The sequence below is a fragment of the Histomonas meleagridis genome (genome assembly GCF_020186115.1).
Source record: "Histomonas meleagridis strain 2922-C6/04-10x chromosome Unknown contig_10, whole genome shotgun sequence".
Classification (NCBI taxonomy): Eukaryota; Parabasalia; order Tritrichomonadida; family Dientamoebidae; genus Histomonas; species Histomonas meleagridis.
This window is the reverse complement of record NW_027150747.1, coordinates 226073-252794: the sequence shown is the minus strand read 5'-3', so window position 1 is coordinate 252794 and position 26722 is coordinate 226073. Positions and strand designations below refer to the sequence as shown.

The 26722-nt window shown below is 27.8% G+C and overlaps 5 protein-coding genes across 5 annotated transcripts; 2 read left to right on the top strand and 3 right to left on the bottom strand.

The window, feature by feature from the left end:
- Positions 1-627: 627 nt before the first annotated feature.
- Positions 628-2568, bottom strand: GO595_000450 (leucine-rich repeat protein; the record flags this gene model as incomplete). Its single annotated transcript, XM_067917634.1, has 1 exon — positions 628-2568. One exon carries the CDS (start codon positions 2566-2568, stop codon positions 628-630), a length of 1941 nt encoding a protein of 646 aa, XP_067779438.1.
- Positions 2569-8405: 5837 nt separating this feature from the next.
- Positions 8406-8669, bottom strand: GO595_000449 (ribosomal protein L36e; the record flags this gene model as incomplete). The annotated part of the gene is made up of 1 exon (XM_067917622.1): positions 8406-8669. One exon carries the CDS (start codon positions 8667-8669, stop codon positions 8406-8408), a length of 264 nt encoding a protein of 87 aa, XP_067779437.1.
- A 1085-nt stretch (positions 8670-9754) lies between these two features.
- Positions 9755-14473, top strand: GO595_000448 (uncharacterized protein; the record flags this gene model as incomplete). Its single annotated transcript, XM_067917611.1, has 1 exon — positions 9755-14473. One exon carries the CDS (start codon positions 9755-9757, stop codon positions 14471-14473), a length of 4719 nt encoding a protein of 1572 aa, XP_067779436.1.
- A 982-nt stretch (positions 14474-15455) lies between these two features.
- Positions 15456-15878, top strand: GO595_000447 (ribosomal protein S19; the record flags this gene model as incomplete). The annotated part of the gene is made up of 1 exon (XM_067917600.1): positions 15456-15878. The coding sequence occupies one exon, from the start codon at positions 15456-15458 to the stop codon at positions 15876-15878; it is 423 nt and encodes a 140-aa protein (XP_067779435.1).
- A 9870-nt stretch (positions 15879-25748) lies between these two features.
- Positions 25749-26624, bottom strand: GO595_000446 (inositol 1,3,4-triphosphate 5/6 kinase; the record flags this gene model as incomplete). Its single annotated transcript, XM_067917589.1, has 1 exon — positions 25749-26624. The coding sequence occupies one exon, from the start codon at positions 26622-26624 to the stop codon at positions 25749-25751; it is 876 nt and encodes a 291-aa protein (XP_067779434.1).
- Between the last annotated feature and the right edge of the window lie 98 nt (positions 26625-26722).

Below are 26722 nucleotides of genomic sequence, written 5' to 3'. Positions count from 1 at the left end.
CACAGAATCCACTTTTTAAATATGATCATATTCACCGTTTAACCAACTTGGCTATAAACTGTTTTGATCTTAGTTGGATTCGTTTTGATTTTTATGTGATTGCAAATATTCCCCAATAAAATTTGTGTAAAACAGTTCTCATAATATTGATCGATATTAAATTATTAGTATCTGTTTAATGTATTTTCATGATGTTTTTGTTATATGCTTAGGTATGATTTAATCTTAACAAAATAAGGCTCGTTTTCAAAAATACGAAAAATCATTACCGTGGTGATAGAGTTCACAGCAGTTGAATATGCTTTTGGTGTACAACACTCAAAAGTGAACGAAAAAAGACTTACATGACCTTATTGGATAATTCAAAAACATAGCGAAGAAAAAACGTTTTAATTACTAATTAAACAAATGGATGTAATTTCAAATAGATTTAATATAAAATTTTAAGCTTTTACTCGTGGGATCTAATATCGCTAGTTGTGCATAACCTTCTTCAGGAAGTGCACATTGATAATCACACAAATATATTTTTGCGATTTACTCAACGCGCACAAAGTCGATAATTAATTTCCATGTCCAAATCATTCAAACAAATGTTTCAACAAATAAAATTTAAAGAATACCGAATCATTGTCCGTAAGGATTAATATAGTACAATTGTTCATTTGGCTGTGGTTGGTAATAGTTCGCCTCCACGTAATAATTCGGCACTGGCTCAGTATAAACATTCTGTGTATGCTCGAGCAGATGCTCCTGAACATATCCTTCAGACGATGACTCGGACTCCGACGTCTTCATCTGCTTTCTCTTGTTCCAGCACACCACAGCTATTATGACGCAGATGAGTCCCACGAACGAAACAGCAAACGAAACGCACGCAACTAAAGCAGTGGGAACTTCTGGATCGGAGTGTGTCAATGGTTCCATGTCCGGACACTGTTCGACTTCAGTGGTGACTTTGATGTCGCAAAATTCGTCATTGTCGTAAGTGTCCAACACGAACACTTTCTTAGATTTGGCGTCATCGAAGACGTCTGACTCATGTTTTGGCTCTTTATCCCCATTAAAGAATATGCACTTCAAGAATCCGCAACTAGAAAATGCATTGACTTTAATCTCTTTCACGCCTTTGCCTATGTGAAGTATAACTAATGCTGAACATTGTGAAAATGCACTTCTTCCAATCGTTGTCACCGTGTCGGGTATTGTAAATTGATATAAATCTTGACACATATAAAACATATAATTAGAAATCGTGTCAGTTCGACTGGAGAAGTTAAACGTGGAAACAGAATAACAATACGCAAATGCATATTCGCCAATTTGTGTGACGTTATAAGGAATTTCGAGTTCGGTGAATGAGCCGCAATAATAAAACGCGTTTTTTCCAATCGTTGTAACTGTTTGCGGTATATTAATTTGTTTAAGGCCTTCGCAATAGAAAAACGCATAGTCATCAATTGTATGTAATCCTTCACTTAATTCAATCGTTTTTATTGACTTGCAATAACAAAATGCTGATTCGCCAATGATTTGCAATGAACTTGGAAGTGTAAATTCTGCTAAGTTTTCACATGAATAAAAGATTTTTTTAGGTATTTTGGTGAGATTAGACTTGAAATTAACGGTTTTAAGATTTTTACATGATTCAAAAATTCCGATTCCTAAGTTGGATATTTCCGATTGTATTGTTATTGTCTCGAGTTTTTTACATGAATAAAACGCTTTTGATGCAAGTGTAACTAATGAAATAGGTAATTCTAATTTCGTAATTGGAGCTTCATAAAATGCAAATTCCCCAATGACTTGCACTTTAGGCCCAAATGTAACTGTTTTAAGTTTTGAACAGCCGGTAAATGCATGAGAATTAATAACGGTCACATTATCTCCAAATTTAATCTCTTCAAGATTAAAACAACTATCAAATGAATAGTTGCCAATGTTTACGATTGATGAAGACATGAAAACCTCTTTTAAATTGTTGCAATTTTCAAATAAATTATATGATATGTTCTTAAGATTTTGTCCGAAGGTGACAGAAAGTAAATTACGGCACTTTCCAAACGCATCTTCGCCAAGAGTTTGAAGAGAATCTGGTAATGTAATAGAATTCACAGAAGAATAAAAGAAACAGTACGGCCCAATTTCTGTTAAATTACTGCCAAACTTTACTTCAACGAGTTTGAGAGAACCAGAAAATGCATAAGGGCCAAGTTTGACTAGAGAATCTGGGAAAGAAATATTTTCGATACTGCAAGTAGAGAATGCACCTAATTCTATTTCTGTAACGTTCTTGCCAAATTGAACTTGTCTTAAATTTTCACATTTATAGAATGCTCTTGTTTGTATATAACGAACTGAATCTCCTATTATCACATCCTCAAGCAGATCCCATTTAGAGAACGTGTAATATGAGATAGTTTCAACACCTTGCCCAATATTAAGATGCTTGGTTCTAGTTTTATAAGAAGAATACATACTTTCTTCAATTTTTTTAATACCTTCTATATTAAGAGTCTCATCACAAATAATTGTTGTGAGAAAACATAAGAAAAAGAACGTCTTCATTTTAGAATGATGAATTTGAATTTAATTAACCCCAAAAAGTTGAAGGAAATTTTGATTGCTCGGTTAAGTAAATCGCACAATTTTTTATGTGGTTTATTTCTTGTTGTTCCAAACAAATTGAAAGAGGAATTTTTATTAAATTCAATTATTTTGTATATTCAACAAGCATTTTTTTCAAAACAATTTACGGTTAATATGTGTCGACCGTTTCTAGGGTTTGCCATTCCATTGTGCTTCGACTTATGTCATTTGTTGAGAACTCTACAAGTTTTTGTACTTTTATATTTTTTTCTTCAATCTCTATAAATCCTTTTATCATTTGATTAATTTTAATTTTAGTTTTATTATCCAATTTTTCGAATTCTATTTCTAATAAATCTTTTCCTATTTCAACAGCATCTTTTAATAATCTAATGTAATGCCAAATTATCATTCTTGAGTTTGTATAATTATTTTCGTATTTTTCTAAAGAAATAATTACAAGTTTAAAAACAGAAACAGCAAATTTTGTTGCTATTTTTGATTCGTTTTTGTTCAATACGTTTAATCCGAATTGAATGAACCACAAATAAGCTCTCAAATTCTCTGAATCCTTTAACGATAGCAAAAAAGCCGTTTTACATCCGCCTTTTATAAAGAGATAAATTCCAATTTGTGTATTGGATTTAAGAGTTTCACCAATTAAATGCATTCCACCTTTTTTAAAAGTCACTAATAAAAACCTAATAATTTTATCTAAGTTATTAGTTAGTTTTAATTTCGGTAAACAAAGATTTAATATTAAATATTTGAAATCTGTTTTAATATCATTTTTATCGATAATATAATTACAAATATTTTCCATTATAAAAGGAGAATGATTAAACAAAAGAGTAAAAAGAGCATTTGCTTCATTTTTTATATTTTGATAACGCTCAATTAAGAAATATCCCATATACAAAGCATATTTCGAAAGAACTTTTCTTTTATCAGTATATAATAAATAAGCGAAAATTAAAGGCGAAAAAACAATTTCCGAATTTAACGAAAGAGATAAAATATTAATTCGAATTGGATCCCAATTTTTATCTTCTTTAATTAAAAGAGAACTTTGATTCAAAAGTTCCGTTTCATTAATTTCATTAAATGTTAACGAAGATTTAATAACTAATTCTAACATTTCAGGCGAAATTAAATTACCACAAAACTTTATCGAAGTCGAAAGTGATTCAAACGCTGATTTAACCATTAACTTCTCATTGTTAAAACTTATTTCCATTAAAAAGAATGAAATTAAAATGTTATTATCAATTAATGTATTCGAAATTGTTTGAAGCCAAACAAATCCTGGTAATAATTCGAAGTAAAAATCTTTAACTTTCTCTCTAAAAATCGATTTTTCTTTCCATGTGTTTTTTGGATTCCATAATGAAATTGATTCATATACAATTTCAGCAAAAATCGGAGTTAGCTTTGTTAAAAATGGTAAAATTAATGTTTGTAATTGTTTATATTTCATCCCAATAGTACATAATCTTGAAGCTAATGAATAAAATGAAGAATTCCTTTGATTACATTTATCTAAACCACTTAAATATACAATGATAACAGCTGAAAAATCTTCGGGATTAATAAACATATTATTACTAATAAATATTAAATAAGATGTTAAAAATTTCCCACTTATGTTTAAGTCAAGTTGAAATCCAACTTTAATAACTGAAAGAAATTGTGATTCATATAAATTTAATGTATATTCATTATCTTCATTAACACTATTAGAAAATAACTCGACCACTTTTTGTAAAGCTGGGAAAGTCGATTTTTGTAAGTGAATATCACCTGTTTCTATTGAACGACATAATGATGTAACAATATCATCAAGAAACTCTGTTTTTAATACTTTCAAGTTAGAAATTTGATTAATTGCATATATTGAGACATTAATACAACATTTCTTTACTATTTGTGTTGGCTCAATTGATAATGTTGTAGTATTTAATAATGAAGAAGTTACTAAAATACGTTTTATAGTAGAAACCCAAAAAGTTAAATCATTTTCAGTCATAATTGAACCAATTGTTATAATAAAATTATAAGCTCTTAAGTCATTAGTTTTTTGTAATAAAAATAATAATGTCTGTATTAATTCATTAAGATTAAATTTTAATGTTTGGAATTTTAATATATCTGTTAATGTTTGACATGAATAAAGTTGTAATAAAAAAGAAGTTCCTTTAGAATTAGGAAATGTTATATTTATATATGGAGTTAATTTATAAGCAAATAAATAAATTGATCGACAAACTTGACAATAAATTTCTTTATGGAAATCATTTGGAGTAAATTTTATTAATTGAATGATTTTTATTACATATTTTGATATCATTGAGTTATTTAATGATAAATCACTTGAAAATATTTCGATTAAATTACAAAAACATTTACTAAATATATATAATACAACTGGTTGTAATGATATTTCATTATTTATTACATTAAATAAATTTTGGAACAAATCACTTGAATTCTTTAATGATGAAAATTGTATGGAATGTGTAATTAAAAGTGTTGAAAACGTATGAAATATCATTGGTATAATTTTAGGATTAATAATTAATGAATTTAATATGTTAATCGATCTTGATAACAATTGTGAAGTTAAATTAATATGACCTAAAATCGAAGACAATAATATACAACTTGAAATTGTTGGATTCTTTTCGATATAATCAAAAACATATGGAAGTGATTCAATATGATAACGACAAAACAATGAAATACTTTCACTAATAATTTGATAAAATGAAGTTTTCTTAGGTAATAAAGTTAACAAATATTTATGAAGATTTATAGGTAATTTATATCGTGTTAATTTAGATTCACACATTGAAGCTATGATTAATAAACTGATAGCATTAATTTTAGTGTTTAAAATATGATTAATTAAAAGATTTTGTTCATTTTCTATACAATTATTAATTAAAATTGGAATTTTTCGTATTACAATGTCTAAGAATTTGTCGTTTTTAGTAAATTCATTTTTCTTTTCAAGTAATTCATTTGTTACAGGTATTGGGAATTTAATAAATGATTTCACTAATTCTTTGGATTGCTTAATTTCGAATGCTTTATTTAAAATTAATAAAGTCGCTTTATATGAAATCGAATTATCTTTTGGAATTTTCGGAATAATTTTTGTGAAACTAATTAAAATTGAAATTGGTAAATTTGCATTTAAATTAATAATAATTTTTAATAAGTTTAATGTTTGATTAGTTTTAATGAATTTAGAACGAAATGATAAAAATGTTTTTAATAATTTAATATTATTAATATTTTTATTGTTTATAACTAAATCAATTGAATTTGTTACTATTTTTAATGAAGTAAATTGTTTTGTTAATTCCTTTAATATTTTAAACATACATAAAAAATTTAATGAATTTGTGTTTTTAATAAATTCTTTTATTATTTTTATTATTAATGTTTTATTTTTATTTAATATATTTTCTTTATCCTTTAAATTACTTAAAATAGAACAAATAATTGATGTATAACCTTTTATCTCATTTTCAGTAACATTCTTTTTGATTAAACATGAAAAAAGTTCTTTTATATAAGGCTCAACTAAAAATGGATGATTTTGTGATAACGTTGAGAAAAATGTTTTTATTTCTGTTTTATCATTTTTATTGCTCGAACATGAAAGTTTCATTGCAATTTTTATTGTTTCTTTAATACATCGATCATCAGGACTTAAAGAAAATAAAACTTTTAATTGCTCTGATGAAATTGGTTCTTTTATTATGTCATAAAAATATGTAAAACGTGAATCGCCGGGTAAAAAAGGTATTAACAAATTAAGTGAATTTGGAATATTTGTTCGAATGAATTTAAATATTGATAAATGATGAATAGAAATTATCTCAGGTCCAAGTAAATTAAGAAAAGAATCTAAAACTTCAGTGATAATTTGTGGAAAAGTTAATATTGTTGCAAAAGAATTGGTGAAATCTAAATTTGGTGATTTGCTTTCAAGTGTCCATTCATCTTTATTTTGCGTGGTTTGATTAATATATGGAATCAATGGTTGATAGGCACACCAGGAAACAAGATTAGAAACTCTATTTATAACAAATAAATTATTATGATTTTTTGATAAACAAATATTAGCCGTTTCAAGAATCTGATTTACCGGAACTGAATTAAATAAAAGAGTTTTTAGCAATTTAAGGGAAATAAAAACAACATGTTGTGATGCATTTTGAATATGTTTATGAGTAAACTCATAAATTTGGGACGTAAATTGAGACAAAGAAGATCCGACTGATTTAAGACAGGAATAAAAAGAATATATTGTTGAAAAAAGAAAATGATTTCCTTTATCTAATAAAAATTCAATAAACCTAGGAAGCTGTGATTTATTAGTTGATCCTAAGTGTCGAAACAAATAACCTGCAGCAAGAATTGTAGAAGGATTTGGATTATTTATTGCAAGATTAGTTATTATCCATAATTTAGGATTTTTTTGTTTTCTATATATTTGTAATAAGGTATCAGAAATTGAAAGAGTACATTGCGTACTAATCTTTCCATTGTTTAATAGCAATAAATCTGAAAAAATTGGTTCAGCTTGCGAGATTATTTGATCTGTAATTTCTTCTTTTTCTATACATGAATTGAGATTTAAAAGATGATCAAATAGAACAGATTCAGAAAATTTTAAATTTTTTTGATTTATAATTTTCTTGAGCTTTTCCAGCTCAGTTTGCATGAGAATTGGGGATACCCCAAGAACGTTAACATTTGCATACAAGTAAAATTTATTAATCCCATACAGATTGTGGTTTACAAATTATATTCCCACAAACAAGCCATGACTCTGGTAAGTTTTTGAGACATTTTTCTTCTAAAAGTTGATCTGCTGTTGCACGTTTATTTGGATCAGCAATAAGCATCTTACAAAATATATTTTTCAGTGACAAGCTCATCGGTTTATTGTCTCCTGGAAAAACATGATCAAGATTTTTTGACTCCCATTCTTGAAACGTTTTTTTCCCTGTGAGCGTAAGAGGAATACCGACCATCATTTCAAAAGCCGAGATACCAAGTGCCCAAATATCAACAGCTGACGAAACATTTGAGTTATTTTGTAACATTTCAGGAGACATATATAATTCTGATCCTTTTTTTGAGAATTGAGTTTTTTTTGTTAATGTACATAGATCTTTTGTTAAACCAAAATCAGCAAGTTTAAATTCGCCAATTGAAGAAAAAAGAATATTTGGCGGTTTTACATCGAAATGAATTTTATTTTGACGATGAATAAATGATAATGCATTAAGTACATCTCGTATTATACACAACAATATTTTTTCTGTCATTTTTGATTTTAGTGCATTAATACTGCCTCCTGCACAATATTCTGTAGCAATCCAGAAATCTTCATTCACAAAAAATGCATCGTAAAATTTTACGATATTTGGGTGCTTAAGTTCTTGAAGAGATTCTGCTTCTCTTATAGGTTTAGAAAGATCTTTAACATTTGAAATAATTTTCATTGCAATTATTTTTTTTTCTTTTGTTGAGTACATCTTAAAAACAGACCCATATGTTCCACCTCCTATCTCAAATATTTTTTGATATTGTTCTTCTGATTCTTCTGAAGAAATTGTTTTCATTAAAATTACAAAACAATCAAAATTCAATTGATTCCGATCATTTTTCATTGAATTCAAAAATAGTGTCACAAGTATAGAATCTGCAAGAAATATTACTCTCAGTGCCAAAAAAATTAAAAAATATCATTTGTTTTGTAAGGCCAAAAAAACGTATGACAAAAACTCCTCTGTTATTTAATGATGATGTTGCATATTTTCTTCCTGTATAACATTTTCAAGGTATGTGAGCTTGTGCATGGCACGTTTGTGTGTACCAAGGCGTTTCTTAAGGAATGTACGAGCTGATTTCCTTTTTTCTAATTTGATAAGATCCATAGCACGACGTTCGTATGGTGACCAGCCAGAAAGTTCGTGAATAACTTCGCGTACAAACCTAGAACGCTTTCCACTTGATCCCTTCTTTCCTTTTGTTGCTACTTGTTTTTCTGTGCTAGACATCTCGAAAGGATGGACCAAACCGAAAAAACCGGAAATATTTGGGAAAAATTATCATTGCAATATCTATATTTCGATCTGGAATATCAAAAATACTTGGTTAACTTCATTTCGGAAGGGATAGGTCAATGTAAAATGTAGGTAACGAGCATAGACAAATCATAAATCAGATTAATCAAGGTAAAGTAGTATACTCGTTTTTTACTTTCGTCCTAGCTTTTATAATAACATAAAAAGCAATCAAATTTAATTGATTGTTAAGATGGATGTTTAATACAATAAAAGTGATCACATTTCATGACACAGGCTCTACAGCTATATGAAAGAATACATTTTATTAAATTATGGATTTTTGTTTGTTAAAAAATTTCATATGAATAATTCTGAATCGAACTGATCCCATTCTAAATGTCTTAAATTTTAAAGATTATACTGGTTATCGATATATGATATGTTTTGATTTTATATCTCCTTTCTATTTTAAAACCAATTTTTAATCGAGATATTTATGTTTAACAATGAATTAATATAAATTTCTTCAAATTTCAGTAGATGAAATCGAAGAGATAAGTAATGAAGAAATTGGTCTGATTAAATTATATTTAAAAGCAGTACAACTTCGAAGAATAACTAATCATCAAAACCAACAAAAAATCCTTTTAGCCAAATAAACTTCATAAAATGAGGAACATTAACATATAAAAGCCACAAGAAATCAATTAACGATTTTAAGCATAGGCCTGAGAAAAAATATTTGATTTTTTATCATGACCATTCATAAGGGTAACGACCGTCCAGAGGATAGGACCCGTTCTGGTCTAATTCATAATAAAATGAAATCTAATCTTAACTTGATAGTTTTCTGGCTGCTTCACAAAAAATTTCTTTGGAAAAGCAAACCATTAAATTGATTTTGAATCCGTATAAAATTTTCAACGGTTATGAAAAAAGATATTTCAGAAGACGTTACTACAACCACCATTGGAATTTCAATAATATTTCAATTTATGTGAGGTGATCACCTTTAACAGAAATGTCTATCAAAAAGTTTAACCAGAACCTCAAGGATTCATCGCTTCACTTTAAAAATGCCTCCAAAACAAGAACCACCAGTTACAAAGGCAAAAATTACAAGTGTATTTAATATAATTCGAAGATCGACAATATTGAGAACAATAACTAATGCAGATGAAGCAAGATTCAAACAAGAAATCTCAAATATTGAAAAACAACTTGCAATTGTTGATCTCTTTTCACACCCAGAACTTTTAGATGCAACACAAACTAACAGTGATGATTTTAATGCAGTTAAAAATATATATGAAAATCGTACACAAATTATAGAAGCATTACCAAGATATAAAAAGCTTTCTTCATTTTCAACCAAAATATCAATTGTTTCAAAAAACAAAGAGATAATGGAAAAAACCATAGCAGACCCTGAAAACGTTAAAATCAGTCCATCAACGTTGCAACAAATTAAAACACAACTTCCGATATTGTTACAACAAAATGATAAATTTGATGATTTAACATATTATCCAGCAGAAAAATTGCGAGAAGTTCTTAAATGTCAAAAGATTGCAGTTGAATTTAATGATAAAGTTCTTAATCGCAAAGAAACAACTACCAGTCCTCCCAAAAAGGAAGCTCCAGTTAAAGAAGTACCAAAAAATGTTGTTAGTAAACCACCACCTGTTCAGCAACCACAAACAAATGCTTCACCTAAACAAGAACCACCAATTGCAAAATCAAAAATTACAAGTGTATTTAATGCAATTCAAAGATCAGCAATATTAAGAACAATAATTAATGCAGATGAAGCAAGGTTCAAACAGGAAATTTCAAATATTGAAAAGCAACTTTCAAACGTTGATCTCTTTTCACACCCAGAACTTTTAGATGCAACGCAAGTTAACAACGAAGATTTTAATACAGTTAAAAAGATATATGAAAACCGTGTGCAAATTGCAGAAGCATTGCCAAGATATAAAAAGCTTTCTTCATTTTCAACAAAAATGTCAATTATTTCACGGAATAAAGAAATCATGGAAAAGGCTATAGCAGATCCTGTATATACTCAAATTGATTCACCTACATTGCAACAAATTAAAACCCAGCTTCCTATATTGTTGCAGCAAAATGATAAATTTGATGATTTAACATATTATCCATCAGAAAAATTGAAAGAAGTTCTTGCATATCAAAAGATTGCAGTTGAATTTAATGATAAAGTTCTTAATCGCAAAGAAACACTTGTTCTTCCTCCACCTCCACCACCATCACCTGAAGCTTCAAAAAATGTTGTTAGTAAACCACCACCTGTTCAAAAATCACAAACGAATGCTTCATCCAAACAAATACCATCAGTTACAAAACAACAAATTACAGTTGCTTTTAATACAATTCGAAGATCAACAATATTAAGATATATAGTAAATACAGATATAGATAAATTTGGATATGAAATTGCAAATATAGAAGAACAACTTTCAAACGTTGATCTCTTTTCACACCCAGAACTTTTAGATGCAACGCAAGTTAACAACGAAGATTTTAATACAGTTAAAAAGATATATGAAAACCGTGTGCAAATTGCAGAAGCATTGCCAAGATATAAAAAGCTTTCTTCATTTTCAACAAAAATGTCAATTGTTTCACGAAATAAAGAAATCATGGAAGAGGTTATTGCGGATCCGGAACATACTGAAATTGACCCACCTACATTGCAACAAATTAAAACCCAGCTTCCTATATTATTGCAGCAAAATGATAAATTCGATGATTTAACTTATTATCCAGCAGAAAAACTACGAGAAGTTCTTGAATACCAAAAGATTGCAGTTGAATTTAATGAAAAAGTTCTTCATTCCAAAGTAACATTTACCAATTCTCTTTCCAAAGAAACAACCGTAAGTCATTATCAACAAGCACCACCAACTCCTACTAACAGAGTTCCAACAACAACAACAACAAGCTCTACACCAACTCCAAATGTAAACATGAATACTAATTCCTCAAATGAATTATCAAATGAAGAAAAGGAAAATTATTTATTAAACATTATAGAAGATTGCGAGCTATCACATCCATTGCTTTATCAATATAATTATAATAGTTTGGAAGGGTTACCTGAAATAAGGAGACTTCAAGACAATTATAGGGAGAAACTTTATTCCCCAAGAACAACAGCTTATAATGCATTGATACGTGGTAAACAAATACGGAATGCACAATATCAAAAGTATTTAAAGACAAAAGATGAAATACTTCAATATGCATATGCAACAGGTGATTTTAATTCAAATAACTTTACTAGAAACGAAAATGATTTCAGCATGATCATCAAAAAGTATAAATCCATGCATTATCCTGATTTGAAGAAAGAATTTGATAATTATTTACCAAGAGCTTCAAGTGAAATTGAATATTATAATGGATGTAAAGAAATTGTTGAAATTGTTGATGTATTTCTTAAAGATGAAGCAAAAGAATTAAGACAAAAACTTAATTCAATTACAAAACCAAAAGGGAATGAAGTAGAAATTGCATTTCCAAAAGCTAAATCAGATAGTTCATATAAAGAAGACATCGAAAGATCAATAAGCGAAGTCAAAGAATTTTATCAAACAATGAAAACAGATTCGAAACTCCCTGAAATGAATTATTTCAAACTCTTATCATTAATTAATGGAGTTATAGCAATAACTAAAAGTGAACCTGAATATCAGAAATATTATAACGAAATACAAAAATTCTTTGAAAGTGTTAAAAATGAAATTAAAACTGGAATTAAACCAAAATTAACAAAAGAATTAAACAAAGCAAAAATGTTAATTTCAATAATAAATTCACCACCGAAACCTACTTTTGCTTCTACTGAATATTTCAAGAAGTTTAATCAAGTGCAATTAGTATCAAATCTAATCTCATATTATATATCAAATGTATCATTACTTAATATTGTTTTAGATGGAGGAGTTGATATATTAGATGAATTTATAAACTTCGCAAAAGAAAATGAGACAATAAAAGCTAATGATAATCAATATAAAATACTTGAAGAAGCAGAATCTTGTCTTGAAACGAATCCATTAATTGCACTAAAAATGATTCCAGGTTTGTGGCGTAATTATTCATTTGATGAAAAAATCCGAAATAGATGTGTTAAAATAATCAAAAATTCATATGAAAAAATCGGAAGAATTCCATATAGTGAAATGACACCAACAACTTATATATATTCTGAAAATGATCCTCTTAGACAAATGATTATTGAACCAATGTTTGAATGTGATTATTATCTTGAACCTGATGCAAGACTTAGAAGAAGTTATCCACAAGAAACTAAAACAATGGATTATTATCTGAAAAATGCGGGTAAATTTGCAGAATGTTTAATGAATTTAATTGATCTTAAAATAGAAATTCAAAGAAATATTAATGGATTTATACATCCAGCATATTTAAATCCATATTTATTATTGTTTCCATCAAGCCAAATGTCCGAACGATTAGTAACACTTAAGAAGTCATATCTTAGCGAAGCAATGTCAACATTTGGACAAAAACAAGCAGAAAGATCATTTTCTAATAATTTAGATATAGTTTATTTACTTTATGATAAATCTGATTTTAGAGTTTTATATTCTAATCATCAATTTGATTTTTATTCAATGAATATATATAATTTCTTTTGTAAAATTTCTCCATTATATATCAAACGATTTTCAGAAGCTATTGATAATTTCCAAGAGCAATTCAATCAATTACCTAAAAGAAAGCCACCAACTTTAGATGGTATTGATAGAAGTATTGAACATAGATTTGAAGAACTTGTTTTTAATTCTAAAGATATAACTCCATTCCAAACAATAATTACCGAAATGTTTAATTTGAAGAAATATCATTGGACAGAATTACTTAGATTTTGTAAAGTATATCGAAAAGTTTTGGAACAAATGAAATCTTTTATTACCTTTTATAAGGATGATAAAGTCTTTGAACCACATTATCAAGTATTATATAATATCATAGATAAGACACACATCGATTTACTTAATTTAGTACTGAAATTCCATGAAAAATATACAAATAAAATTATGTCAGAAGATGATGGTACTTTTATGAGTCAGCTTGCAAGGTATGGAAAAATTCACAATGAAATTGTCAAAAAGATATATGAAAATGTAAATGAACATTGGAAAGCAAACAAAGAAGCATTGAAGGCAGAAGAAAAGAGGTATCAAGATGTTTGGGCTAAACAATCATTAGAAAGACAAAAGTTTATGAAAGAGAAATTCATTGATACAATTAAAGAAGGCACCAAATTAATAATCAAAGGAAAAGAATATATTGGAAAACATGTTGATGATTATGTTAGGTTTGCTAGTGATGATGATTACTTCACAATAGCAGTTTCGAAAGCAATGTTTACTTCTTGTTCAGTTGTTGTCAATTATGAAAATGGTCCATATGATTTGCAAACTCTTTTGTTTCCTTATAACGATTTAAGAGGAAAATTCGGACCTGAACATTATCATGCCTTTTTCCAAACAAAAGAGACTAGAAACGTTTTGGCTAATATATCACAATATTGCTTGTATGATTTTAGTACCGCAGAATATCTTAAAGATACTCCTAATTGCAAGAATGGAGGAATCGATGAAAAACTTTTCAAAATAATCACGTACTCTTATGACCACTTTGAGGAGATTGAATTGGATAACTTAAAAAATAAAAACAAGAAAATTAGTGAAGAAATCAGAAACACAGAACTTCGCCTTTTTGGCCGCACTATACATTAAGGGAACTGATAGTTGGCGAAAATACTTGAATTAAAAAATAGTTTGAAATTAATTAAGAATTATACCTTCGTTCCATTAGGTTTACTAACAACTTTTTGAATAAAATAAACGGCCGAATGATGGAATCCAATGTCACTTTTGGTGTAATTTAATGACCAAACATGTTTGTAAATGAATAAAATGAAAATATCTTTAATCATAAAATAAGTTGGTTAAAATTTATTGATAATAAATGATAAATAAAATCTATCGAAAAAATCATGTTGATTCCAACTCATTTACATCAATTAAATTTCGTTTAATCAATCTATCATTTAAATAATATGATTCTTGTGAATTTATTTGACTGATATAATTAAAAAATATTTTTGTTATTTTTGAAAAATTTTTATTAATTTCTTCTTCTTTCATTTGAATGGATTCTAAATAATTTATGTATACAAAATTCGTTTCTTTTTGACGACAAAATGCATAATACACTAAAGTACTAATAATTTTATTAAATGAATATGGGAAATTTAAATCAAAAAAGCTCATTGTTTCTTAAATAGATAAAGTGGTTTCCCAAACACTTCAGTTTTTGAATATAAATCCGATGATTTTTCATTCATTCGATTCTATCGTTGGGAAACCTTTCTGCAACCACTTTATTTGAATGTTATCTTGTGTTAAATTAAAAATAATTTGTTCAAGTTTTAATAATCTCTCCATAAAACTAAGGTGTGTTTTAAAATCATCGTTTTCCATGTTTTTGTTGTTCTCAACAAGAGAAAACATTTCGAGAAATTTAATGGTTTACTGATATTATTCATAATTTTTTTAACAGTGTCTGTTTACAAAAATACACAGTGCTGTTAAAAATTGATTATTTTTTCCCAATGAGAAAAAATGTCACTTTTTTGATTTATTCAAGCCACTTGATGAGACCGTTAATATGTATTTGTATCGTTAAGGCGGTTTTACGGTTTGGTCAGCCTTTGGAATGTCTAAATTCGCACAACGTAACTACACATTTCGCGGCAAAACTCTTGATGACCTTAAGGCAATGGAACTCCCAGAATTCGTTAAGCTTCTTTCTGCACCACGCAGGCGCTATATCTCACGTTGCTTTGGTGTAAAACATCTTCATCTTATCACTAAGCTCAAAAAGGCTCGTGAGGCTGTCAAAGGTCCAGGCGAAAAGCCACCTGTTGTTAAAACACACCTTAGATCAATGGTTGTTCTTCCTGAATTTGTTGATAACATAATTGGTATCTACAATGGAAAGGAATTTGTAGAAGTTCAGATCAAGCCTGAAATGATTGGTCATGTTCTTGCTGACTTTGCTATGAGCAAGAAGATTGTTAAACATAGCAAAGCAGGTGTTGGTGCCACACGTAGCTCATCAGCAACATCCCTCAAATAAAATGAACACTTCATTAAACAGCATAAATACTAATGCTTTAATAATTCCACTTAAAAGATTGTGTAATTCTAATTAAAAAGTGGCAAAACTTCTTCAAAAATGAATTATGAAGTTTACGAACGTCACTTTTGACATCATGTACTTTTCGAATAAAGCATTGAATTATATTTTACTGACACTCCATATTGGTTCAAAAAAATTCATCGCCTCATAACTAACATGATCTTTATATATGTTTTAATATCTACCTTGCTCATTTCACATCCTTTATTTTCTATAGTTAATCAAATATCTTAATGAGTAAAAACGCAAACAATTAACTTAAGCCACTGTAATAGTTTTCTCGTATGTTTTGGTACTGATTCCTTTTTTCTTGAGCAATATTTTTCATATTGTATTATTCTAGCTATAAAATAAACAAAAACAATGTTGTTAATGTTTTCTTCTGTTTTAAGAAGTATTTTAAATATTTCAGTTTGATCATTTTGGGAAGCCATTAAAAGTGTGGTATCAAATATAACAATTAAATTCCAAATTTCTATAAAAACACAAAATTTACAATATCAATTTTGGATAATACATACGAATATTTTTTAGTTTGAAGGTAATTCCTTCTTGTTCTATAAGAAATTGAACAATTCCTATACAACCTTTTATAGTTGCTATCATTAATGATGTTCTAAATAATTTAATAAAATTCCAAATATCATTTTAAAATATCAAAACATTAAAACATATTTTAATACAAACAAATCAATATTTTTAGCATTAATATCAATCCCTTATTGTTTAATAAGATATTGAACAAGTTCAATATTTCCTTATTCTGGAGTGAAAACTAAAATATTTTTCGGTATTTGATTATGCTCAAGAAAATCTTCGACAAGATATAAATTACCTATTTTCGCTGATAAATTAATTTTATATTCATCGAATTTGATTTCTCCTTCTAAAAATGAAAGAATTTCATAATTACCAATGTTAATACATTGATAAATTTGTTCTTGGAATTTAATATCAGTTTATGCTTGTGTGTTACTTACAATATCCAAAGTTTTTAAACGGAATTATGTTTGTGCTTACATATGTTAATAACAACATTTGTTGATTGTTTTGATCTAGTTTTTCAATTTTGTTTGCATAAATATATTTAAAGATATCATTTCGATGAAATTTAATTGCTATTTCATAAACACCGTTAAATGTCGAATGATTTTGTTCACATAAATAAATAATTTCAAGATTTCTACATGCAATCACATATTTACCTGTATTTTCAACTTTTGCGTTGTTCAATAATAAATATTTAAAACATTGAATTGCTTCAAAAAATACAGCAAAATCAATTAATGTAACATTTTCTTTGTTAATAAAAGAATATCTTTCATAAAGTGATGGTTTGATGATTTGATTATAATCGAAATTTTTTTGTGTTGATTTTCTTGAAGTTTCTCTATATCATCATTTCTAATGATTTCTGATATTTCATTTGAATTAACTCCTTCTTTAACTAATTGCTTATGAAGTTCCCAATCATTCTTTGATAATTTTTCATAATTATTTTTAAATTCTTCATTTAATGAATCTTTAGTTTCGTTTTTCTTGTTTTCTTCTTCAGTTTTATAATTTGAAAAATAATTGGTATTAAAGTTTTTGGTAATACTTATATTAATTAATTCTTTTTCATTCATTTTTTCAATGATATAATATATCTCTTGTGGATTAAATTCTGATTTGGATTGTTGTGAAAAATTGCTTCTTCTTTAGATTGAATTTCTTGTCAATAATTTAAATATGTTTGGATTGATTCTCTTTGAGATGAAAAGGTTGATCATTTTTTTGCGTTATTGACTTCCTTTATAATATATTTGTTTTACTATATGCACCGCGTTGGTTACATATTCATCAAGTTGATTAAAAGAAAAAACTTCCGTTGTCGCAAATGAATACTACAAGTAGTTTAGCACTTGTGAATGGAGCATAAATATTTGTTGTTTTTTTAATCATGGTGTCACTGAAAAATGTTTTGTTTATTTGTCATCTTTGTTATAAGTTGTATGTATGGAATTGTGTGATTTTGTTGTTGAAAGGAAAAGAAACAAAGAAACAAAAAAGTGTTAACAACCTATAAAAATTTATTTTAGTTTTACTTGAACAATTTATATAAATTTTATTCCGATGAATTAATATCATCATTGCTTATAATTTTAAAATGGTGCGATTTTATGGTATGTAGTGCGTCACATTTTGGCCGTTTCTTCTACTTTGCGTTGAAGTGATTCGCACCTACAATTATCTGATGGACATTTTTAACAAGCGTTTGCGGACTTAATATATGTCCTTAATGAGTCCATGCGTAACTTCTTCAATGTGCTTATTGATGAAGTCACATCCAAGCTGTGGGAAACCGACTGGCGTTATCAGTAGAGGTACTTACTAATGGCGCATACATTGACATGTCAGTGACCATTTTCTTGTTGGGCCAAACTGAGTTTGCAAACATGTTTTTGTTAATTTGCCAAGTGTCGTTAATAAATCTTTAACCCTTGTGTTTGTTGCAATGCTATGTGCCTTCAGAATTTGTTTTAGTGTTGGCTCTTGGAATATTGTAGATGCCATTATAAGAACTGATAATGGTGAATATGCATATACAACAACATTGTATGATTGAGCATGTTGAACAAAAGCTTCTCGAGGGTGTTTGATAAGAAATTGGCTTTTTCCCAAAAAGCATGTAAACCCATGCCATGTGATGTAACCGAAGTCACTTCAAATTTGAACTTTTTGTGGAAGTCAGCACTTTTTGATCGTTTTTAACAGAATTGTATTCAAAAAGTGGAGTGATTTTTTTGACCAACTTCATTCAACGATAAATTTGAGATTGCAGAGAATGATATCCTTTAATGCTTTAGCTTCCATGTGTCGAGATTCGACTTAGAAGTCACAAAGGATATTTAACAGTCCAATGTTCATATAAGTATTTATAATACAATTAATAATTTCAATCACTATAATAACTATAGAACTTATCGAAATTGGAGAATATAATTTGTATTTTCTTTTCATCCGATTTCTTCACTTGCAAATTTCGGATTTTATTTTCGACATTTAAATCGGAAAATATTTTCACGCATTCTTTGTAATAACTTAAGATATATATACAATTTAATGCAACTTTTGATATTCTACTTTCGGAACCTAATGCATTAATTATCAATTCCGAAAACATATTAAAATCTTTTGAATATTCGACAAGTGCAAATTGTAAAAGTATATTTAAGTATGGAATTATTTGAACATTTTCCAAATTTTTAGGTATTTTCTTATATAAAATTTTAAAGAAATTTATGTTTTCTAATATTTCGATTACTTCATTTGACATTGGAATTTTCCGTAATATTTTAGATAGAATTAATATGCAATTGATATTATTCGATTTAATAATTGTTAAAAAATAATTTAAAACATTTGGTATCGTCACTATGATATTTAGTATTGTTTTATGTGAAATAATAACTAAAAATAAACGTAACGTATCTTCAATTGTTGGTAAGTTCTTGTTAAGCCATAAAGTATTCGTCGTCATATAACGTGATGATTCTAAATTTTGTAACATCTTTAATAAACATAACGTTGATTCCACTTTCGTTTCAGAGATAATTAACAAAGTTTGAATGAGGTCTGGATCATATGGAATGGTTTTAACTCGTAACAACAATGATATGCATAAGTAACATAAGTCTTCATCTTTAATATGATTTTTAATTTGATGAAAAGGTATCTCAAAAAGTTCGTTGTAAAGTATACAAATCGATTTATACGTTATAATTAAAGTTTGTTTATCATTAGAACTTAAAAAATTAGTAAATATTGTTCTACATTTAGAAATTCTTGAGTTATAATAAGAAACAAAATAAAAATTAAGAAAAAATATTAGGTTAATATAATGAGAACTAACTTTTGACTTAAAAAATACTTTCTCATATTTAATTAATAGATCTAAAATAGAATAAGGATTTTCAAGATTTGTAAATGATTTAGAAAACATCGAAATTAAAACTAATGATTTACATGGGCTTTTTGTTATTAATATTGATAAAATTTGTGAAAAATCATTTTGTAATATTGATGGATTATTTTCACAAATAATATATAATATTTTGAATGAATAATTAACTAAATCTGAATCATCAATTGGAAGAAATTTATGTATATTTAAAGAAACAAATGTTTCAATTGATGTATTATTAGTTAATATTGATAATATTGCTTCTAAAATGGCTTTGGTAACATATACAGGTGGATTAGACAAAAGATTTGATCCCATTAACTTAAAAAAAGTTCGATATTGAGTGGGATCAACGAATGAAGACACATTTTTTAATGATTCAAGAAATCCTTTATTAGAATACTTCTCAAAAATACTTATGTCAAAATCATTATTTTGTATATACTCAGATGGTCGAATTGAAGAATATAAATTTTGTTGCATTTTATGAGGCGAAGTAAAATTCTGATCAATTAAATTACTTGTATCCATATATGCAGACATAAGAGTGCCATGTGAAATAGGTGAACTAATAGGACGGATTGGAGTATACTGTTTAGAGTTTGAATATTGTTCATAAAATTTAGATTGAAAATCAATGTTACCAGAAATGAATCCGCTTAAAATCTCTTCAAAGCTTGGCCGCATATCAGGATTTTGGCACCAGCATTTTTGGATAATTTTATTAAGTGAATTTGATGCAGAAGACGGAATTTGTGGTTGTTCATTTCTCATAATGATGGATTTAATTTCACGCTCATTAATTCCTTCATATGGAAAATCCTTTGTCACCATTTCATATAGAATATAACCAAACATAAAAACATCTGATTTTAAACAAGAGAAACCATTATAACATTCAGGAGCTTGCCAATTGACTGTGTTATTATAGAAAACACAGATTTGTGGTTGTAAATCACGAGATAAAAAAATGATTTTACTATTGAGATATGGTAAGGTTAAGCCATTCCTATGTAATTCGGCCATACCTTTTGCTATTCCAGTTGCAATGATTGTAAGATCAGAAGATAAACAATTATTTTTTTGAAGATAATCATGCAATGTAATAGAGCTTACGCAATTACCAAAAACAAAGTAAGGAGGCTTAATTGTAAACCCAACAAGTTTTTGAATAAATTTTGATTGAATTCTTGAATATCCTAAAATCTCCTCGAAATATGATATTGACATTTTACGGGTCATTGTTTCTATTGCCACTACTTTCGATATGTATTTTTTGTTAAGAGAATTAATTTTAATAATGCAAGAATTTCCTTCAAGTTTTTTTACGATGGAAATATCGGAATTACTGAATATAAATTTTCGAATCTCATTAGGGATTTCGATGTATTTTTTTTGAGGATTCATTGAAGGAATTTTTCGCGGCAACAGTTTGGGAACGATAGAAATACGTTATACAAAAAATTTAAAAATCGATTTTTCCTACCTCAGGTAATTATATCTTACTAATATTGTGGGCCAAATAGAACTACATGACATATATAACTATTTTTTAATGAAATACTTTTTCTTAATGTCAAAATTTGAAAAATTTATTGTATTTCAGTCTGAATTTTTTGAATTATTAACTTGCTGTATCACTCCATGTGCTGCTTTGAGTCTCTTTGTCATTATTTCCGATTTTTAACCATTAATGGTTAAATAATTATTAGATTTTTCAACAATGTAAAGAAATCATTGCATTTAAAAAAAATATATTAGATTTATAACGCCATGTCTTGTTTGATATAGATTTTAAATGATCTTAATTTATAGAAACATCTCTTTAATACCGCGAAAATTGGAACAGAAAAATTCAAAAATGAAGATTTTCTGCTCTCAATTTTATAACTTTTTCATAAAGATCTTTCGTCTGCGAAACACATGCCAAAAGAAAATGGAGAAGATCTTTTCATTCAATTGCAAATTGAGCTCTCTAGCTTTGTAGTCTCCTCTGATGATTTTGAAACTTTTAAAGAAATAGAAAGTGATGAAGAATACATAATTTATTCAAGTAATCAAAAATCGACAGGAAAGCAAGTTTCAATCAGAAGCATAAAATCTGATGAACCAAGTGATTCCACACTTCTTAATTTTTGTCATGAAATCCAAGTTTTAAGTTATTCTGATAATCCATTTTTAGTCCCTTTAATTGGGTTTATACCAGATCCACCGATTTCCATTATCACCAGATATGTTGGGGATCGATCTCTCTATCAAATTCTTCATTCCAAAAATTATAGCATTAATTTAACAGGAGATCAAAAAAACATAATTGCCATTGGTATTGCCTATGGCATGTTACACCTTCATCAATATAATATTTCTCATCGAGATTTACGTTCGTCGAATATATTATTAGATGAGTCATTTCATCCATATATATTTAATTATCAATATTCAACATTTATTGAAACGTATAATTTGCCTAATGATATAATTACATGTACACAATGGTCTGCTCCAGAATTATTTACAGTTGGCACATGTACTAATAAAGTTGATGTCTATTCATTTGGCATGATTTTATGGGAATTAGAAACAGGTTTTATACCATTTAAAGGGCGTTCAATTGACAATGTCAAACGAATGTTATTAAAAGAAGAACGACCAGCTATACCACCACGTGCCCCGCAATCATTAAAGAAACTTATACAACTATGTTGGCATCAAAATCCTGAAAAAAGGCCAACGTTTGGGAAAATCTTTGAATTATTTTTAACGAAAAAAGTTTTTTTTGATGGGACAAAAAACGAAACTATTGAACAAATTAAAGAAATGATTGAAACATATGAAATATCGAAAAACGAATTTAAAACAGTTCGAATGACTGATAAGATACCACTTTTATTTAAAGAACTTGATCCACTTAAGATCTTAAATTACACTAATACTATTAATGAATTTAATTGTAAAACATTTTTCGATTCGGTAATATATTTGATTCAAAATGAACCATCTGTAAACATTGTACAAATTGCGTTATTTGAATTACTTAAATTATTAATCACTAAAAAGGATTGTCTTTCATTATTTGTTGAATCATATTATCATGAATTATTACCATTTGAAGATAAAGAACTTCAAAAGGTTTCATTATCAATATTAATTCCAATATTTGAAGAGTTTCCTCAATTTATACGTATTAACTTATTACAGAAATTAGAATTATTAATACCATTATGGCCTCAAAAGATAATTCGTTTGTTTTCGATTATAGTTAAGAAACCAAATGAAAACATTAAAGAATTACAATCACAAATAATAAACATATTAATTATATATTCAAATGTTTTTGTGAAGCATAAAACAACTAATTATTTAATACATATTTTCCATAATTTAATTGATAATTTCCCTGAGTTTAAAGAAAATAAAATCCAATATTATATAAGTTTCTTACTAAATTTATTAAATAAACCAAAAGAATATAATTTAATTGAATATTCATATTCTTCATTATGTAATTTAAAAGTTAAAAAATTAAATATAAATCCAAATGTAATTTTAACTCATTTAAATGATGAAAAAATATGTAAAATTACATTAGATTTTTTGGGATTAATAAAATTAAATGAAATAAATTTAGAATTATTAAAAAATGTATATAAAAAGATAAAGAAATCAAAATGGGGATTTTTAGCATTCTTAAATATGTTAAAGAATCCAAATGTTAATGAAACATATGTAGCATTTATAAATGATATTTTTAATGAAGAAATTTTATCCGAAGATTCTAAAGTTCGAGTTTTAATAATATTATTAAAAAATGAAAATTTTTCAAAACATTTATCTAAACTTCAAAACATTTATATATTCTTAAAAAATTTAATAATCGATGAAGGTGACCAAATAGAAATGTTAAATTTTGTTTATCATTTCCTTAAAAAAATCGATTTAACTAATGAAAGTTTAGAGCTAATTAGTAATACTTCGTTTTTGAAATGTTTTTTGGATATAATCATAAAAAATGATCAACAACAATTTTATTTAATTGGTTATTTACTTATATGTCATATCGGAAGATTCGGATATTTAAAGGAATATTTGTTGTTATTAGAAACTTCGTTAAAACAAATAAAAGAAAATAAAATTTTGCAGTTTTGTATTTTAAGTTATTATACAATTCTTTGTAATTATAAAGAAACTTTTAAGAAATTAATTAAATTGAACGTTTCAGAAAATATTGAAAACGTGGTTTTCGATGATGAAAATAAAGAATTCGCGAAAGATGTAGAAAATAAATTAAAGGAAATAAGCGATCATTAAGTTCATATAATAAAATATTTTATAGTTTTTCATTTATAATTATTTTTAAAGTTTTTTTAACACTACATAATCTTTTGTTTAATCAAACATAATACTTTTTTAAGTACTAAATCTACACAAAATTCAAGCACATTAAGTAAATAGTATGTATATAAATCATACAGCAGGGAACAGATTCTAGAAATAATTAAATCAACAGCTAAAAACTGTTATACTCCTATTGTTGAAAATAAAGATTCAACTGACCCCATGGCATCTAAGTTTGGTGGACGTGCACTATATTTACCTAAAGATGGGAAAGTCCACAAGTGTTGTGATTGTGGTGAACCTACTTCACTTGTATTTTCATTATGCTCCATCACTTCCCGAAGAGATTCAAAACTATTTCTCAGAGGACGAACGTGAAAGTGTTGTAGCTGGGTTTAGCTGTGGGGAAGGCCAAGATGTGGTCAGATATCATGGGAATAAAATTAATGAGCTTCTTTATAAAGATGAAAATGATGAAAAGCATCTTTATAAAGATGAAAATGATGAAAAGCGCGTATTTAATTAACACCGAGTTGTAACCTAACGGGAACAGCAACAAATGTTCGTTCAAGATCAAGATACATTAGTTAAATTACACCCAGAACTATTACAAGACATTCATCAAATTGAAGAAGCAACAATGGATGAAGACTTACAATACCTAATGGAAAGACCTCTAACATACTTAGGTGGATGGGCTGATTTTGTCTAAGGAAACGATCAGCCAGAAGGAACAGTTCTGTTGTTGGAAATGGACGAATCTGAGGCATCAACTAACACGTGGGTAGATGCTGGTGCACAGGTATGGATGACTACAGGAGGTGATTTTGGTGTTTTCTACATGCAATACGCGTGCTGTTAAAAACAATTTTATAATAATATTTTTTAAACAGCTGTTTCAAAATGTAAAATTTAAATGAAATCTTTGCTTTTTATTGAAAACTTGCAAATGCCTTAAGAAGTTCATGTCTTGAAATATTTAAGTTTAGCTTATTTCTTTTCTAATTCTTCAAAATTTTTGATTTTCTTTGAGTTGTTTTCATTTATATATTCATGAATATATTCAGAAACAGTAAACAAGTAAAATTGGTTTGTGTGAATGAATTTGTTTCATTTTCAATGAACTCATATAAAAAATTGACATAAAACATTTTAACGTGCTACAAAATTCAAAATGAAAATTTTTGTTCACATTCGAGACAAAACATATCCTGTTAGTGTTGGTGAGGGCCAGCAAACAGTTGAATGGCTCTCAAACGTAGCGCTTCTTCGTTTTGATCGATCTGGATTTGATCATATATCTTCACGCGGATTTAAATATTTGGACAATATGTTAGATATGGAAGGAACTATTGCATCTCAAATGCCTGACGGATCACATTGTTATCTACTTCTTGAAGGGGATGAAGGATTTGATGATAATTTAGGAACAGAGTCCACAGAAGCAGCTGCTCTCAGCAACTAGAAACAAAAGCATACTATAAACAATCGATATATTTTGTATTTATGAGTTTTTGTATCATTTATTAATTATTTGTTGCCTTTTTTTTGATGAACTCAGCTAATTTGTCGCCGATATTTTCGATGTTCCTGAAGCACGGGAAGTAGTTTACATCTACAAGATACAATAAACCATCAACTTCACTTCTTAATACATCAAACCCAAGAAGTTGCACTCCAGTGATTTCCTGGAGGCTTTGACAGATTCCCTTAAGTTCTTCTTGTGATGGCGCAATTTCTTGTGTATTTTGAGATGAAAAAGTTGTATTTAAGAGATCATCTGGAAGTGGTTTTTGGGAGTCAAATACTGTGGAGTCCTTGCTGTGAAGAACAAGGGACCCACTAGCACGCATAACGTAGTTGTCACCAAGACAGTAGCACTTGAAAACTACTCCATAATGTGGAATAAATGGAAATGCCATAAGTTTTGGTGGAACGTTTTGTATCTCTGAAAGCTGTTCACGGGTATGTACAATTCGGATGGAATGACTTTCTGATGTTCCACATGCTTCAATTGACTTAAGAACAACAGGAAATTGAGTGACAGATGAAAAATCTTCAATTCCTTCGCTGTATTTGATATAGCTTGGAAGGTGATGCTTTGAAAAAAGCAATTGTAATTCTTTGCGATTTATAAATATGTTGATTTTATCAATTGGCTCAATAACAATGAAGTTCTTTCTTGTTGCAATATATTGTTGGATTTTTTCAACTTGATCTTTGTGTCCATCCACAAGTTGATATGTGAACTTGTGTATAATTCCATCAAATGAAGAAAGATCAGTATCAAAATCTGCAGGAACTAATTCAATTCCATGTACTTCTGGTTTGACACTTGCTAAGTTCATTCTTTCCCATTTGAATTGTGGGATAAACACTGCAATTTTCAGTGTTTGCTTCATTTTGTCTGATTGTATCGGTTATATTCAAAAAGTGGGGATTTCTGACTTACAAATTTGTGATGTTTACATTATTATTACTTCGACAAAAATTTCCATTA